At 45.2% G+C, this 15013-nt stretch overlaps 2 protein-coding genes across 4 annotated transcripts in view; one reads left to right on the top strand and one right to left on the bottom strand.

Annotated features, from left to right (window-relative positions):
* Window positions 1-2304, bottom strand: part of plod1a (procollagen-lysine, 2-oxoglutarate 5-dioxygenase 1a) — a 28643-nt gene extending 26339 nt beyond the window's left edge. For all 3 annotated transcript variants that reach the window (XM_052039041.1, XM_052039039.1, XM_052039040.1), the window contains exon 1: window positions 2100-2304. In XM_052039041.1, coding sequence (XP_051895001.1) covers window positions 2100-2211 — 112 coding nt within the window. In that variant the 5' untranslated portion in view covers window positions 2212-2304. The remainder of the gene's footprint in view (window positions 1-2099) is intronic.
* A 4855-nt stretch (window positions 2305-7159) lies between these two features.
* Window positions 7160-14322, top strand: kiaa2013 (KIAA2013 ortholog). Its single transcript, XM_052039579.1, has 3 exons — window positions 7160-8743; window positions 9985-10838; window positions 13787-14322. Exons 1-3 carry the CDS (start codon window positions 7777-7779, stop codon window positions 13802-13804), a joined length of 1839 nt encoding a protein of 612 aa, XP_051895539.1. The 5' UTR covers window positions 7160-7776; the 3' UTR covers window positions 13805-14322.
* Window positions 14323-15013: the final 691 nt, after the last annotated feature.

Genomic DNA, 15013 nt, shown 5'->3' with positions numbered 1-15013 from the left:
CCCCCTCACCTTGCTAGAGACTGTAGAAGACCCAGCCACTCTGCTGCAGATTAGCAGGCAGGCCTATTGATTAGGAAGGAACTTATTCAGACCTAGTCTGACAAACTCTAGCCATTCTTCAGCAAATTCAATTCACTTCATGTGATATTACAAAACAGCTGAGAGCAGTGAATGCAGCAAATACTACAGTACCAGACAATATCCCAATTGTAATGTAGTACAGAACTAGTTGCACTTCTAGCCAAGCTGTTCCAATCCTGGTATCTATCCAACACTGTGGAAAGTTGCCAAGTATGTTCTGTTCACAAGAAGCAGGACAAATCCCTATATATCAAGTCCCATTGTTTGAGTGGGATCATCCAAGGGAGAAATCCCAGTTCCGCCGAGTGTAATCGAAGGCTAGGAAGGAAGGTGCAGAGTTTGGGCCCTTCAGGCCCGAGCAATGGGAGACAGGATTGGGTTGGGGCAGGCAGGGGGCATGAAATCCAAATTGAAAAGGCCCAATCAGTCTAGTCTCAAACATTAGCAAAGTGATGGAAGCCATCATCCAGAGTGCTATTAAGTAGCACTTACTCACCAATAACCTACTCAGTGTTTTGCCAGGATCCCTTGGCCCTGGACCACATCTCAGCCTTGGTCCAAACGAGGAGCAAAGAGCTGAATTCTAGAGGCAATGTGAGAGTGACTGCCTTTCACATCAAGCAGGACTTGACTGAGTGCGGCGTCAATCTACTACCAAGAAGGACAAGGAGAACAGGCCTATGGACTAACACCTGCAGGTTCCCCTTAAAGACACACACCATCCTGACTTGGAAATATATTGTTAGTCCATCATTGTTACTGAGCCTAAATGCTGGGACTCCTTACCCAACAACATTGTGGGAAATCCTTCACTATAAGAACTGCAACAATGCAGGGCAGTGGTTCACCACCAACTTCTCAAAGGTAATTAGGGATGACAATAATTGCTGACCTTGCCATATCCTGAAAATGCAACTCTTTCTGGAATATACTGTATGCTTTCTCCCTACATCAGACTGAACAATTATGTTCATGAATTCAATTGATCGTGAAACTGACTTGTCATGGAGAGATCGGGGCCTCAGAAGAGATCAGGGCCCCAGGTCTGCTGACTTTCTCTGGTGACAGAATTTTTTTACAGTCAAACTTATTCCCTCTCAGACTCCAGCCGCAGTGATGGAGCAGCTCAGAAACCAGACATCCATTCACACAGGCATAGTATTGCCGAGCCTGCTATATTTCTCATACTTTTTCATTACTTTTAAAATGATCATTCTTAAGTCTAATTGCCATCTGAGCGTATCTGGCTGCCTTGACACATATATCTAACTGGCAGAAAAGCAAATGTCATTTTCTACAGAAACAGAGTTTTAATTAATGCCTTCCCAATATAATCAAGTCCCATCCTTTGAGTGGGATCATCCGAGGGAGGAATCCCAATTCTGCCGAGTGAAATCGAAGACTACGAAGGAACGTGAAGAGTTTGGGCCCTTCAGTCCCGAGCAACAGGAGGCGGGGTTTGCGGGGTGAAAGCCGAATTAAAGAGCGAAGTTTCGGATCCCAAAAGCCCCAAACCCAGCGGCGGGGGCCGCGCTCCTTGGGTCGGCTGCCGGCTACAGACGGTGTTAGCTCGGTCCCACCCACTCACAGCCCCCAGCCCACCCCCTCCACGTCAGCACCGCCACCCTCCCAAAAGACATCTGTAAACCCAAGCAGAGACACGGGGAATACATCCCAGCGCTGAAGCATAACTAATCCGCACCCCTATCTCCCACACCTCTCCAACCTCCCTCTGCTCCCTACCCCTCCCACTGACTCCGATCCCATTGACTCCCCCATTTCCATTAACCCCTCCAGAACCACCAGACACCCCTTCAGACCTCACTGGTCTCCGCTCCCACTGCCTGCCCAGTTTCCAGTCACTCACGGATTCCCCCCCCCCCCCCATCTTCTGCCAGTTCTCCAATCCCCCCCCCCCCCCCCCGTCACCCGCCGGTGCTCTCCGACTCTGTCCCTTCCACACACGCACTCTCTGTCTCCCCCACCCTTTCCCCTCTCCCCTCCCCCATCCCGATTACCTTTCGGGATCGGACTTTTCCTGGGTTCACTCCTACAACTGGAAAACTGGGAGAATAAAATCAGAGTCGGCAGGGTCAGAATCAGCCAACAAGCTCTGCGAGTGTGATCCATCGCTGTTTCCACTCCTGCCCTGCACTCGCTCTTCCCTTCCGTCCTCTTTCCAGCTTCTTCCTTCTCGCTCGGCTTCCCTGGAGGCCAAGGATACAGCAGCCACCCCCTCCCATCACATCATCGCGTTGTACCATGCCGGCCCCTCCTCCGAGGGGAATGGCGCGGCTGATCTGGCTCACGTACACACAGGCTGCACACAGATGGACTGGGCGCGTACAGTCAACAGCAGGAATACACCCACACACTTACACAGTCCGCCAACAAATTCCTCGGTGGAATCTGCCGACGATTTTCCGACCGTATTATTAAGGAATTACACGGCGCTCCCACACCACGGGGTGTTAACCTATCACACTTTTGCTTAATCTGGAGAATTCCCTAAATCCAGCGGGAAAGTATCCAGTTTTACCTGCAGTTAATCTTAACAACGATTAATGGGAACACTGGGATTCTAGAATATAGGAGCAAGAGAAAACCGTTTTGTTCTTCCAGACTGTTCCACATTCCATAAATCCACGACTGATCTATGCTCCAACTTTATTCTTTAACACACAAAAAACCTGTTAATCACAGATTTAAGATTAAGAATTGATCTGGGATCAACTGCCATTTGCGTCAGAGTTACAAAGTTCTACCACTCTTCCATACAATCATTAAAAAATTGATGACACAGAAGGAGGCCGTTCAGCCCATAGCGCCTGTGCTGTTCGAAACATTGCCTCATCCCACCTTCCAGCACTTGGTCCTTGACCCTCCAGGTCACGGATCTTCAAGTCCACATAAACGTGGTGAGGGTTTCTACCTCTTACCACCCTTTTATACAGGGCAGTCCAGATCCCGACCACCCTCTGAGTGAAGACATTTTTTTCTCATCTTCCCTCAAATCCTACAACCATTTAAAACAAATCTTGCTTTTTGACCGCTCTGCTTAAGGAAACATGTCCTTCTAATGTACCACATCGAAACCACTCGGGATTCTATACAACTTAATTATGTCTCCCCTCACCCTCCTCTGGTCCAAAGAAAACAACTCTGGTTCATAAAATCTTTCCTCATATCCAAAATTTTCCACTCCTGGCAACATTTATGTAAATCACATCGGCTCCAGTGAAATCACACTTTTCCCCTAATTGGTGGCCAGAACTGTATCAGAATTTATCGTGTGATCTAATCAGGGCTGTGCACATTTCCAGGATATTTTCCCAACTCTTACATTATTTGCCTTGGTTAATAAAGGAAGGCACTCTCTATATTTTTAAACACTCTACTGACCTGTCCTGTTACCTTTAAGGATTTATGGACATATATTCCAAGGTCCCTTTCTTCCCTCCACACCACTCAACATCCTCACGTTATTGCATATTCCCATGTCTTTAAAAGCCTTAATAAAACCCATGTGGACTAAATCAAACACTCTGCTCTCATCAACCATCCTTGGACCTTCAAAAGAAATTCAATAAAGTTAGTCAGAAGGTCCCTTACCTTAACAAATCCATGCCAAATATCTTTGATCTTTTCATGTGGAAGTCTCTGGTGTAGACAGTGGAATTAGTTTCTCTCCATGAAATCTAATTGTTTCTCCTCCATCTTGAAAACGTTGATTGACTCATCCCTTAGCCTTCTAAATTCCAAGGAATGCAATCTTAAAATCACTCCTCACAATTTAAAAAAAATCAGAAATTGCTGGAAATGTTCAACAGCTCAGTCAACATCTGCAGAAAGAATAACAGTTCAATGTCCTTTCACCAAAACTAAAACATTAAACATAAACAGAGAGGGAAGGGAGAAGGGATGTGATAGGAAGTCAGGAGGATTTAAATGAAATGACAGATGATAATATATGACGGGAGGATAACAATGATGCAATAAAGAAACAAACGGTCAGTTTTTAAGAGGCAAGCGTGGCATACGCAGAATCATCATCTGAAATTAAAAAAGGAAAATATCACAGACGTTCTCTTTGTTCAACACACCCTTCCCCCCTTCTCTCCTACTGAAAACTTGTATCTCTCTGTTTCCCAGTTCTGTCAAAGGGTCGTAACCTGTTTCTCTTTCCACAGATGCTGCATGATCTAGAACGTAGAACACATCACAGGAACAGGCCCTTTGGCCCATGAGGTCTGCACTGAACATGATGCCAAATTAAACCAAATCTCTTCTGCTTGCACATGATCCATATCCCTCCGTTCACTGCACATTCATGTGTCTGTCTGAAAACCTCTTAAACGTTGCTTTGTATCTGCTTCCACCACTACCCATGGCTGCCCTGTTCCAGGCACCTACTACTCTCTGTGTAGAAAACTTGCCCCCCACATCTCCTTTAAACTTTCCTCCTCTCACATTAAATGCATGTGTTGTTATTGGTATTGGTCTATTATTGTCATTTGTACCGAGGTGCAGTGAAAAACTTGTCTTGCATACTGTTCATACAGATCAATTCATTACATAGTGCATTAAGGTAATACAGGGCAAAAACAATAACAGAATACAGAGTAAAGTGTCACAGCTACAGGGAAGTGCATTGCATCATGAGAAAAAGATTCTGACTGTCTATCCTATCTTTTCCTCTCCTAACTTTATAAACCTATCAGGTTTCCCCTCAGCCTCTGACACGCCAGAGAAAACAACCCAAGTTTGTCCAACCTCTCCTTATAGCTCATACCCTCTAATCCAGGCAGCATCCTGGTAAATTTCTACTGCACCCTTTCCAAAGCCTCCACATCCTTCCTGTAACGGGGCAACCAGAATTGCAGACAATACTCCAATTGCAGCCTAACCAATGTTTTATATAGCTGCAACATGACTTCCTTACTCTTATAGTTGACCCAACCAATGAAGACAAGCATGCCATATGTCTTTTTTACCACCGTTTTTACTTGTGTGACCACTTTCAGGGAGCCATGGACTTGGACCCCAAGATCTTCTGTACATCAGTGTTGTTAAGGGTTCTGCCATTAATTGTACACTTTCCCCTTACATTTGACCTCCCAAAGTGCAAAACCTCACACTTGCTCGTATTAAACTCCATCTGCCATTTCTCTGCCCATATCTATTACTGATCTACATCCTGCTGTATCCTTTGATGGCCCTCTACATTGCCCAAAACTCCACCAATTTTTTTTGCATTGTCTGCAAATTTATGAACCCACCCATCTACATTTTCATCCAAGTCATTTATATATATCACAAACAGAGGCCGCAGCAACGATCACTGCAGAACACCACTGGTCATGGATCTTCAGCCAGAATAACACCCTTCCACCACCGCCCTCAGTCTTCTATGGACAAGCCATTTCTGAATCCAAACTACCAAGTCACTATGGATCTCATGCATATTAATCTTCTGGATCAGCCTACCATGATGGACCTTAACAAATGCCTCACTAAAGTCCATAATACCATATAAAGTCCTGTTGAGTTGTTTTCAGCATTTTCTGTTTTTATAGCATTAGGAGTTTGTGGGCTTTGGGGAATGTTGATCACTGGCCTTTACCCTGAAATGGAGAGAGAGGAAGACAAGGATGAAAATTATATACATTGCTTACTGGTACAGCCGTATTACTAACACTGCCAATTCAACCCCTTTGTACTGATTCCATCAGCCATTTCCTTACTGATATACCATTTATGCCAACCTACTTTTACCTCGGTTGGGGGGGGGGGCCACAGAAGAAGAGGTCAAGAAGGTGAGGGTGAGTGAAGGGTGGAAATTATCAGTCATTGGCAGCCCTTCATAATTTAACCCTTGCAGTCTTGGTGTTATTCTGGTACATCTAATTCACAGCGCTCCATGTGTGGTCTAACCAGGGCATTTATATTGGTCGCATAATTTTCATTCCCTGTATATTAGACTTTTTATTTTCTGCACCTGCCCACCTCATTTTAATGATCTGTGTAAATGGATCCTTAAGTTCTTTTGCACCAATACTAATTCTAACATTTCATTATATGCCCTATCCTATCCTTTTTAAATCCATCTCCTCACATTTGCCCACACTGTAATCCATTTGTGACAGTCTTGTCCATTCACCTTATCTATTAATATTTCTGTAATTTTAATTTTGCCCTGGTTTGACCATAGGTCAGCTCCTGAGCAATTAGTAACAAGCATTAAATTTGGCCTTACTAATGCCATGTTTCATGAAGGAATAACAAAAATAGATAGACTGTTCACTCTGCACATAGAGTCTCCACAAAATGGATTACACACTACATAAATGCACTCTGCATATATTTAAAATCACGAAGGGCATTGAAAGGGTAGATGTTGGGAGGTCTGAGGACCCAAAAGCTCCAGGTCAGAATAACAGGTGGGGCATTTACGACTGAGAACAGGATACATTTCTTCCAAAGGGTTACAAATCATTGGAATACTGAAGAACATAAAAGCAAGTCTGCTCGGCAGTTGCGAATATTAAAGACGGCTATCAATGGATGTTTGGATATATTGTGAATCAAAAGCTGTGGGGAATGTCATGGGCTGGATTACGTTGGTGACGTTACAAACGATCAGATGTCGAAGCACCAAATTCAGCTCTGCCGATGGTTCTTTTGTTTATATCGGCCGTTTAATTAATCTCAATCCCTTGCTCAGCCAGGGTTCCTTCTCTGATCACTGTCCTGGCGCAGAGATCGGGCAGCGCGGTACACACCGAGGCTCAACACCTTCTTGGACGAACCTGGATCAGTTTGTCCAAAAGTCCCTTTCCCGCCGTCGCGCTATAACCCGAAGCTGTTGTTGGTGCCGACCCTGCCCAGAGACAGCCCACCCGCCGGGCCGGGCTCCGCGGCCGAGCGCGGTGTGGGCGGGGCCTGCGGTGGGGGGGGCGGGGCCAATGCGCTCGGCTGGTTCCGGGCTCCGATCCGCTGCCGAGACCTGCTGTCGCGAAACCCACAGGCTACATCGCGACACTTCCGGGTAAATCCCACCAATGGCAGTAAATCCAGCAGACGACAGTGTCTTGTGAAAGTGACAGGGAGAGGAGAGGACTGGAAATAAATATAATTCGATGTGAGATCTGATGGCCCCACTGAGGCAGCTTCAATAACGAGAAGCCGAGTGGGAGTAGGTGGGATTGAGAGATGAGGGAGAGAAAGGAGCAGGGTGAAACGCTGAGGGCAACTGAGATGGAGATTTACTGGGAGTGAGAGTGGGAGGAGAGAGAAAGGGACAAACGTTGTCGAGTGTGCAATATATTGGAAAGGGGGCAGTAGATCAGGGTTTAAACAGCAGTAAGTACAAGTGAGCAAGAGCTTGTTCTAACTACTAATCCAGAGAAAACACTTCATTTAAAAGGAGAATGAAGGGATGGTAATGCTGAAGCTGATATTACTGGGGTGTCCTTAAAAGTGGAACAACATTATTGTCATGGGGAGCCGAGGGAGTATTAAAATTTAAAATTGGAAGACAAAAATCGCTTTTATTGATGTATTTTTCACGTATATTGTTGTTCTCTCCTGAGAGCTGACAGTCAGGGAAAGTATTGCAGACTCTGTGGGATAACTGACAGTTTTGATTGGAGGCTGGAAGGGATAGGACAAAGGGAAGTAACCAGCAGCCACAAGATGTGGTTGCAGCAGCGTTTGAAGGGGCTACCAATGCTGCTGTCTAGCAGCTGGGCGAGGAGAATGCTGGCAGGTCTGGGGATCCTGCTAATCTTTTACTGGTACCTGACTTCAGAAGGTGGATTCAAGCTGTTCCCCGGTTCAACAGATCCCAGGACAGTGACAGACAGTTGTCTTCAGGTAGAAACCCAACGATGGAAGTCGGCTGTGGACCACAGCAATGCCATGATGAGTCATGTTGATGGAAGTATGGCAGGGCAATTATCTGGCCCAGCTGTGATTGGCAATGGTCATTTAGTTGTAGATGCTCTCTCTAATCAGCTTTGGGTGGCATCATCTCCTGCCTCAGGCCTTGCTGCTGTCCACCTGACAGACTATGTACCTCTGGTATCTCTGAAACCTCTTGGTGCTCGTTCGGCAGCCAGAGCTGCACTCGTCCACTTCCAGGAGGGAGTGGTTCACTTATTACAGTGCATCCAGACTGGATCATCACACAAGTCCCGGGAGTGTGTCACTCTTCGTGAAGATGTGATTGTGCATCGGAGCCGGCCCCACCTGATCTTACAGAAGATACACATCTCCAACCCCAGTGACCGAGCGACTGTCTTTGAAGTCAACAAGTCACCCATCATTGGCAACAAATTCTCCTCCAGCCTGGAGAAACAGAATGACCAGGAATTTGTCCTTTTAGCAGGGAGAGCACTGACAGAGAAAAGGGAAACCATTCTGGTGGTTGTGGCCACAGAGAAAGTGGCACCCAGGCTGCAAGTGGCTGCAAAGTCTGAGTTCACAGAACACGTGGTATCAGTGGTTTATACACTTGAGTTGTTGGACTTAACAAAGGTGGAAGAATCATTCAGTAAACTGAGGAAATCAGCAAAAGCAGAAATGTCTGAGTTGCTGAGATTGGGAGCAGAAGAACTCTACCAAGAGCATCAGAAGGTGTGGGGCGATTTAATAAACTCAGGTAGGCTCCTTTGTGACAGCTTCAGTAATTCATTGCCATATTCCTAATCTTGTGCACAGCAACTATTGTTGCTCTGGAACAGAGAAAAGGGCCCAGCATGGCCATGTCTGGGGAAGCCATTGTGTGATGTCATCTCTTCTCTCATGTATTTATTTTTTGCAGAAACAGTGGCCCTTTTGCTGAGAATAGTTTTTGATCCAGCTGGTTTGTTCCTGTATTGCTGTTAATGGTGAATTAGTTCCTCAGCCACAGGTTGGAATTAGCTAATAACTCTGATCCAGACGGGAATTCTCTGATAGACCAATCATTTTGGTTTTGTGGGAAGGAACAATACAAAACTCAGTGCTTGATATTTGTATTGGAATTGTCGTGTGGAGCCTGAGCTGGGAAACATTAAGTCAGCTGAGGGTTCAACTGGAGCAAAGGTGTGGAACTTGGAACCCAATGCCTAGACTTCTGGTCCCCCACCTTTCCCATAATCCAGACTAAAGCCTGTCACATCCCTGCTCCAGCCTGTGCTCTCCCTCTTTTCCCCTGAAAGACTGTTTACCATCTCCACCCCAGACAGCCTCTCCCTTCTCCACAGTTCAGATGAGGTGCACTCATTTGCTGAGAGCTTAGTCTTTGCCCTACTACCGCTTGAAGTAAATGTTACTCTTGATGCAGCTGGTTCACATCAGCATTTGGAGATTCACCTCCAGGCTGTGCTGACCCAGTAAACTTCAGCTGGGATGATGCAAATATGTCAACGTCTTCATGCTCCTGGCCACTTTTCAGGATGTTAAGATGGATCCCATCCTCTGAGAGGGCACATCAGAATCTCTAAAGCCCTGCAGTTAAAGAGCCCTTGACACGTGCATGAAGATTGGTTGGGGTGGAGTTGAAGGCTGCACAGACCCACCCCAAGAGCTGGCATATACCTTGCATTGGTGCAACCTGGAATTGAGGCATCAACATACTCGCTGCCTCTACCATCTGTTGCCTCCACCCTGCCATTCTTTTTCTGTGCCTCTTCCCCTCTTTCCTCTTCTTCCCCTCGCCCCCCCCCCCCCCCCCCCCCACCGCACCTTTGCTTCCCCAGTCTCACTTTCTCCTTCTCTTTCCTCTTGCTTCCTCTAGACTGGGCCATGCTGCCTGAGGACATTATCTGCTGTAGATGTCAATGTGCTGATTCTTTGTAAGACTTAAGGCTGATAGAATTGGTTGAGATACTTGTAGTGAGCTGCCTGTTTCTGTTGCAGGTGTGGAGATGAAGAAGATTACAGATTCACACACCCCATCCAGTGTGATTGTGAACAGGACGCTCTTCTATGTCCTTTCCACCTCATCGGCCCCCCTGCTGGACCTGCAGAGCGGGGCTGAAGAACGGGAGAAGCTGGAGGTCAGCCTAGATTATGCTGATCATTGTTTCAGTGGCCACGCCACGATGCACGCAGAGAACCTGTGGCCTGAGCAGATCTCCGACGTTGACCACTTGTTGCAGCTGTCCAACCTGTGGAGGCTCACTCTGCAGAAACGGGGCTGCAAGAGCCTGGTGGCTGCCGGGGCTCACGGCATGATGCAAGGCATGGTGATGAGTTTTGGGGGACTCCAGTTTACCGAGAACCACCTCCAGTTCCAGGCAGATCCCTCCGTTCTGCACAACAGCTACTTGCTGCGAGGGATTCATTACAACAAGGATCTGATCAACCTGGCCGTGTTACTGGATGGAGATGACAAGCCTTACCTTCATGTCTCAGTCAAACCTCAGGAGAAGCAGGTCAAACTCTATGGCTGCGAGGCAGGCTGCATGAATGACCCAGTGGAACTGACCGCTGAACTTAAGGGTCACATGTTTCCTGTCATGGTAACACGGCCCATCACTCCCTTGTTGTACATCTCAACTGATTTGACTCACCTGCAAGCACTGAGGCACACATTGCACCTGAAGGCAATCCTTGCCCATGAGGATCACATGGCTGAACAGTACCCCGGCCTTCCCTTTCTCTTCTGGTTCAGTGTGGCGTCACTCATCACCTTGTTCCACCTCTTCCTCTTCAAACTCATCTACAATGAATACTGCGGACCAGGTGCCAAGCCTATATTCAGGAGTAAGGTATAAATCGTCCACGGGAACCCTGTCTCTGCTTGCTGACTGGGAGCACTCCTACATTCTGACTCTTATAATCTTTCTCTGAGATGGGGTTACCTGTGAGTCTCTGGTGCTAAGAGGAACTTGTTTTTCTTCTTTGGTGACATCTTTCATCAGCACAATTATCCTGAATCAAAGTGGAACAGTGCCCTTCCCAAATGATGTATATCGGCTTCTTAGTTTGCAGTTCAGATTTTAGATTTAAGCAAGGTCAGAGCTTGTGTTACCGTAATTAAGTGTGCCAGGCCCTCATTTAACACACACTGAGAAATAAGCCAACACTGATCACATAACAACTTTATTCCAGCTCATTGTTCTGAGTGATTGTGGTGCACACATGGTGTGGTGAAGGGATATTCTCTACTTAATAGAAATTATGTTTTGGGTGATTTTGTGCAAGGGAAGTGGGGAAAACAGCAAGATATTCAATTCCTGACTGATCTGAAACAGTGCCTGTCCTGCACCACCAGTCTGTCTATTGGGAGTGACGATGTGCATAGAGTACAGTGGATACAGTGTGGGAGTTCAGCTGGGGATAAGAATAGAGAGTGGGATCTCAGTAGGTCCAGGATTATGGAATGGGGTCCCAGTGGGTCAGGGAATAGTAGCAGAGCCCAGTGTATCCAGGGAGTGCAGAGAGGGATCGCTGTGAGGTCTAATAATGCAGTGTTGGGTCTCGGTGTTTCCAGACATGTGGGGCAGAGACTCTGTGTAGTGCAGGGTTCAATGTAAACTGGAGTGTAAACTCCATTATTGAATGTCAACAACATTCCTTGGAGAAAAGTTGTTCTTTCTAGTTTGAGCAAGCAAAGTTTTAAGAGCACTCAGGACCTTATGGCATCATTTCTTGTAGGTGGGTGAACTGCCCCTGTATTGCTAGCCCTGTTATTGCAGGAACATACTCAGCACTGTAAAACATCCATTATTAATACCCATACTTCAGACCAGACTCATTTCACAAAATGACCCTGTTCATTTATCAGCAGTTGGAAATAGACTGGCCTTTCAACCAGTCGAGATTCATTTACCAGAAGGATGTTATTCATTTTTATTGTCTTGCATTTAGTTCCTAAGTGTTGTTTACCAAAATAGATGATGGACTGCCCCTACAGCAATCCTACTTATCACACAGACCACAGCCAGGCTATTGAATGAAGTTTGGTTATGTTATGGGGAAAATGTACTCTGTATATACCCTTGGTGCCTGATTCTAGAATCAGGTATTAGCAAATGGAAAAAGTCCCAAGTTGTGAAATGAGTGAACAATGGATGGGTCACACTGTGTGAAGATTGGGTGCCGCGGAGTTTATCAAGTGAGCTGCCAAGATGCGGGAACTATCAGGTTCCATGTTCGTTCCTAAAACCAGAGATTCTCTTTCTGATTGCTAACACCTTTGGAAAATGGCAGCTGGCAGATTCTGGTTTAGCAAGTGATGCCTTCACTGGCTTACACGACTACCACTCCAATGTGTGAACCTAATGCCATTTGCAATAAACTAATAGAAGGTGGTCCTAAAGGGCAGCAAATGTTTAAGAGACTGCATGGGGTGGCACTGGACTGCACTTCAGAAGCCTGTTGTGTGGGAGGTTAGAGGATGAGCAATGAGTAAGACGTGTCGATGACCTTATTCAGCAGAGTAGTTCCTCCCAGCTGAACTCGTATGAGGAGTCACTGTCCCTTTCATTCTGTCTGTGGTCAGTATTAGCTGGGGACTAGGTGCAGAGGTGAATGGTTATTACCTCCCATGGTTGACTGTGAGTGGGTTTTTGTTGATTTTATTTGAGCTCATTTGTGAATGTACTGTGTGTGTTATCTTTGCTGTATTTCACAATGCTTTGTCCTACAAGTAACTTTGAATCTGATCAGCTCATCAAATAATCAGACCAATAGCCAGCCTCTCCTTGCAAGTAAATCTTGCTCTGACATTGTTCTTATTTAAGGAACTAATTGGAGCTTTGCTTTACCTGTGTGGTTTTATAAAGACCCATATTCCTTTATGCTGCTGTTAACCATGACTTCTGCCCACCCACAGCTGGCCCTGTTCTTGGAAGGGCATGTTCTCTGTGAAATATCCATTTCAGATCAGATTTGTATCACATTCTGACATTTAGCAGCAGCTGGCAATCAAACTAGTCCTGAAATTCATTTATCAGAAGGATATTATTCACTTCTTTGGTCCTGCATTTAGTTCCCAAGTGTTATTTTCTCAAATGGATGGTGCTTTATCCTGCCCAGCAGTGTGTGTCCACTTCCATCCCTTAGGTCTAGGCTCCACTCTTTCTGTTCTCTTGGCTTGCTCTTTAGGCAAATAGAGTCCAAGTAAAGTTCATGCTCATTTAGAGAGACAATCAGAGGTAGTTTTTTGGTCACCTCCTGCTGCTGGGCTCACATGCTGGTTTATAAAGCAGCATCCACAAAGCCTGGGACCAGCTCAGTCACTCCTGACCGTGGATTATGTGTGGTAGAATATGTATTTTTAAATTAGTAAAGCCACACTGAAAGTAATTTCCTATATTATCCATTATTACTTCCTGATTGTTAAAGCCATGCATTCATCTAATCATTAGCATCTGTACTTCTCCCCTAATTATTGATACCTTCCATTATAATTGTCCTGTACATTGGTACCTGATTGATAGCACCATCCATTGTTGCTGCCTTTATTATTGTTACTCAGTTACACTTATTGTTACTCACTGATGATTAATTGTCTTTTCTTACTCCAGGATTGTTAGTGTTGTTCACTATTGCTCCCCATTCACTTTACTGAGGCTGCAATTAGGATAGTAGATGTGCCCTTGTCTAGTCTGAGCTATTTCCTCTAACTTCTTTGAGTTGTTTTTGCTGGGTGTTTTGTTTCCCCAGTTTCCATGTTTGTTGGTTACAGTTTTTTTCTTTGTCAATTAAACAGGATGTCGTAAGAATTTGATGAAATGATTCTTGTCCCTTTTCATCATCCCACCATGTGTCCATGTGGCTGCTAACATCTAGGGTTAGAGGATTAGAAGGTGAAGCAGGCATCGACATCAGCTGAGAGCATGTCTACAAACCAATTCTTTTTTGATGAAGAGCACTGCTTTAATTTATTTTGCATTAAAGATGTGAAATTAAACTAAACACTGGATGTTAAAACAAGTTGCAGCACAGCTGTCACTCACAGCTGTCACTCACAGCTGTTTGGCTTTAACTGATCATCGTATTGAGATTCTACTGGCGTTCCAGCTGGAAATCCTTGGCTTCATCTCTGTCTCCAGTAAAGTGGCCTCACATTTTCCTGCATAATATAGGCTGTGCAGTTCCTGGCATTGGGTGAATCTATTTTTAAACAAGCTGTGTAACTTTTTCATTGCAAGATTCAACATTTTCATTGAGGGGAAAGAACTGTGGGGGAGAAAATTTTTGATCAGAAGTGTTTTGGGCTGAAATTGCTGTGTGATTTTCTAATGATATTGTTAAAAGTTTGAAATAAACACCATCACCGCAACAAATGACTTCTGGTTTGATTTTTGGATTGAATGAGAGCTGATCACATCTAATGTTTGTGGAGTTTTCAATAATTCATTATCAGCATTAGTGGCTTACACCTCCAGTACGAGGATTATGCAAGTATCATAGCCTGTGTTATCTGTGATATTTCTAGAATCTCAATGCTGTTGTGTTAATTTCATGTTTTTTTTTCATTTTAACTCCTATTGTAAATTACTTCATTGAATGGCATTGATTCCATTTACGAAAATTGTAACAGTACCTGGTTCCTCAGTAGTTGAGCCGTTAACCACAGGTGCCAGGTTCCATTCCTGGTTTAAAGCCTACCTTGGTCAGGGCACTTAATGAGCAAGAGTGCAGTTCGCCATACCTTAGAATTGGATGATGCAGGTCACATGTAACAATCCCTATAACTGTAGTTCCTCATCCTAGGAAATATCCTTCCAAATTTTTTTGGAACGTCAGACAGCATAGACACAGGCCCTTCAGCCCACTATGTCCATGCCAACCAACTATACTAATTCCTTTTTCCAGCACCTTGTGTGTAGCCTTCTATGCCTTGGTAATTCAAGTGCACTTTCAGATACTTCTTAACTGACAATCTTTGCCTCCACAACCCTCCTCAGGCAGTGCATCTCTAACTCTCTCACAG

This window comes from Pristis pectinata, chromosome 26 (assembly GCF_009764475.1).
Source record: "Pristis pectinata isolate sPriPec2 chromosome 26, sPriPec2.1.pri, whole genome shotgun sequence".
NCBI classification, from domain to species: Eukaryota; Metazoa; Chordata; class Chondrichthyes; order Rhinopristiformes; family Pristidae; genus Pristis; species Pristis pectinata.
This window is presented reverse-complemented; position numbering and strand designations above follow the sequence as displayed.

Bases quoted from the DNA above. Each gene is read 5' to 3' on its own strand.
- kiaa2013 (XM_052039579.1), top strand. From the start codon at position 7,777: ATGTGGTTGCAGCAGCGTTTGAAGGGGCTACCAATGCTGCTGTCTAGC. The intron at 8,744-9,984 runs GTAGGCTCCTTT...TTTCTGTTGCAG, and splicing joins GGGCGATTTAATAAACTCAG to GTGTGGAGATGAAGAAGATT.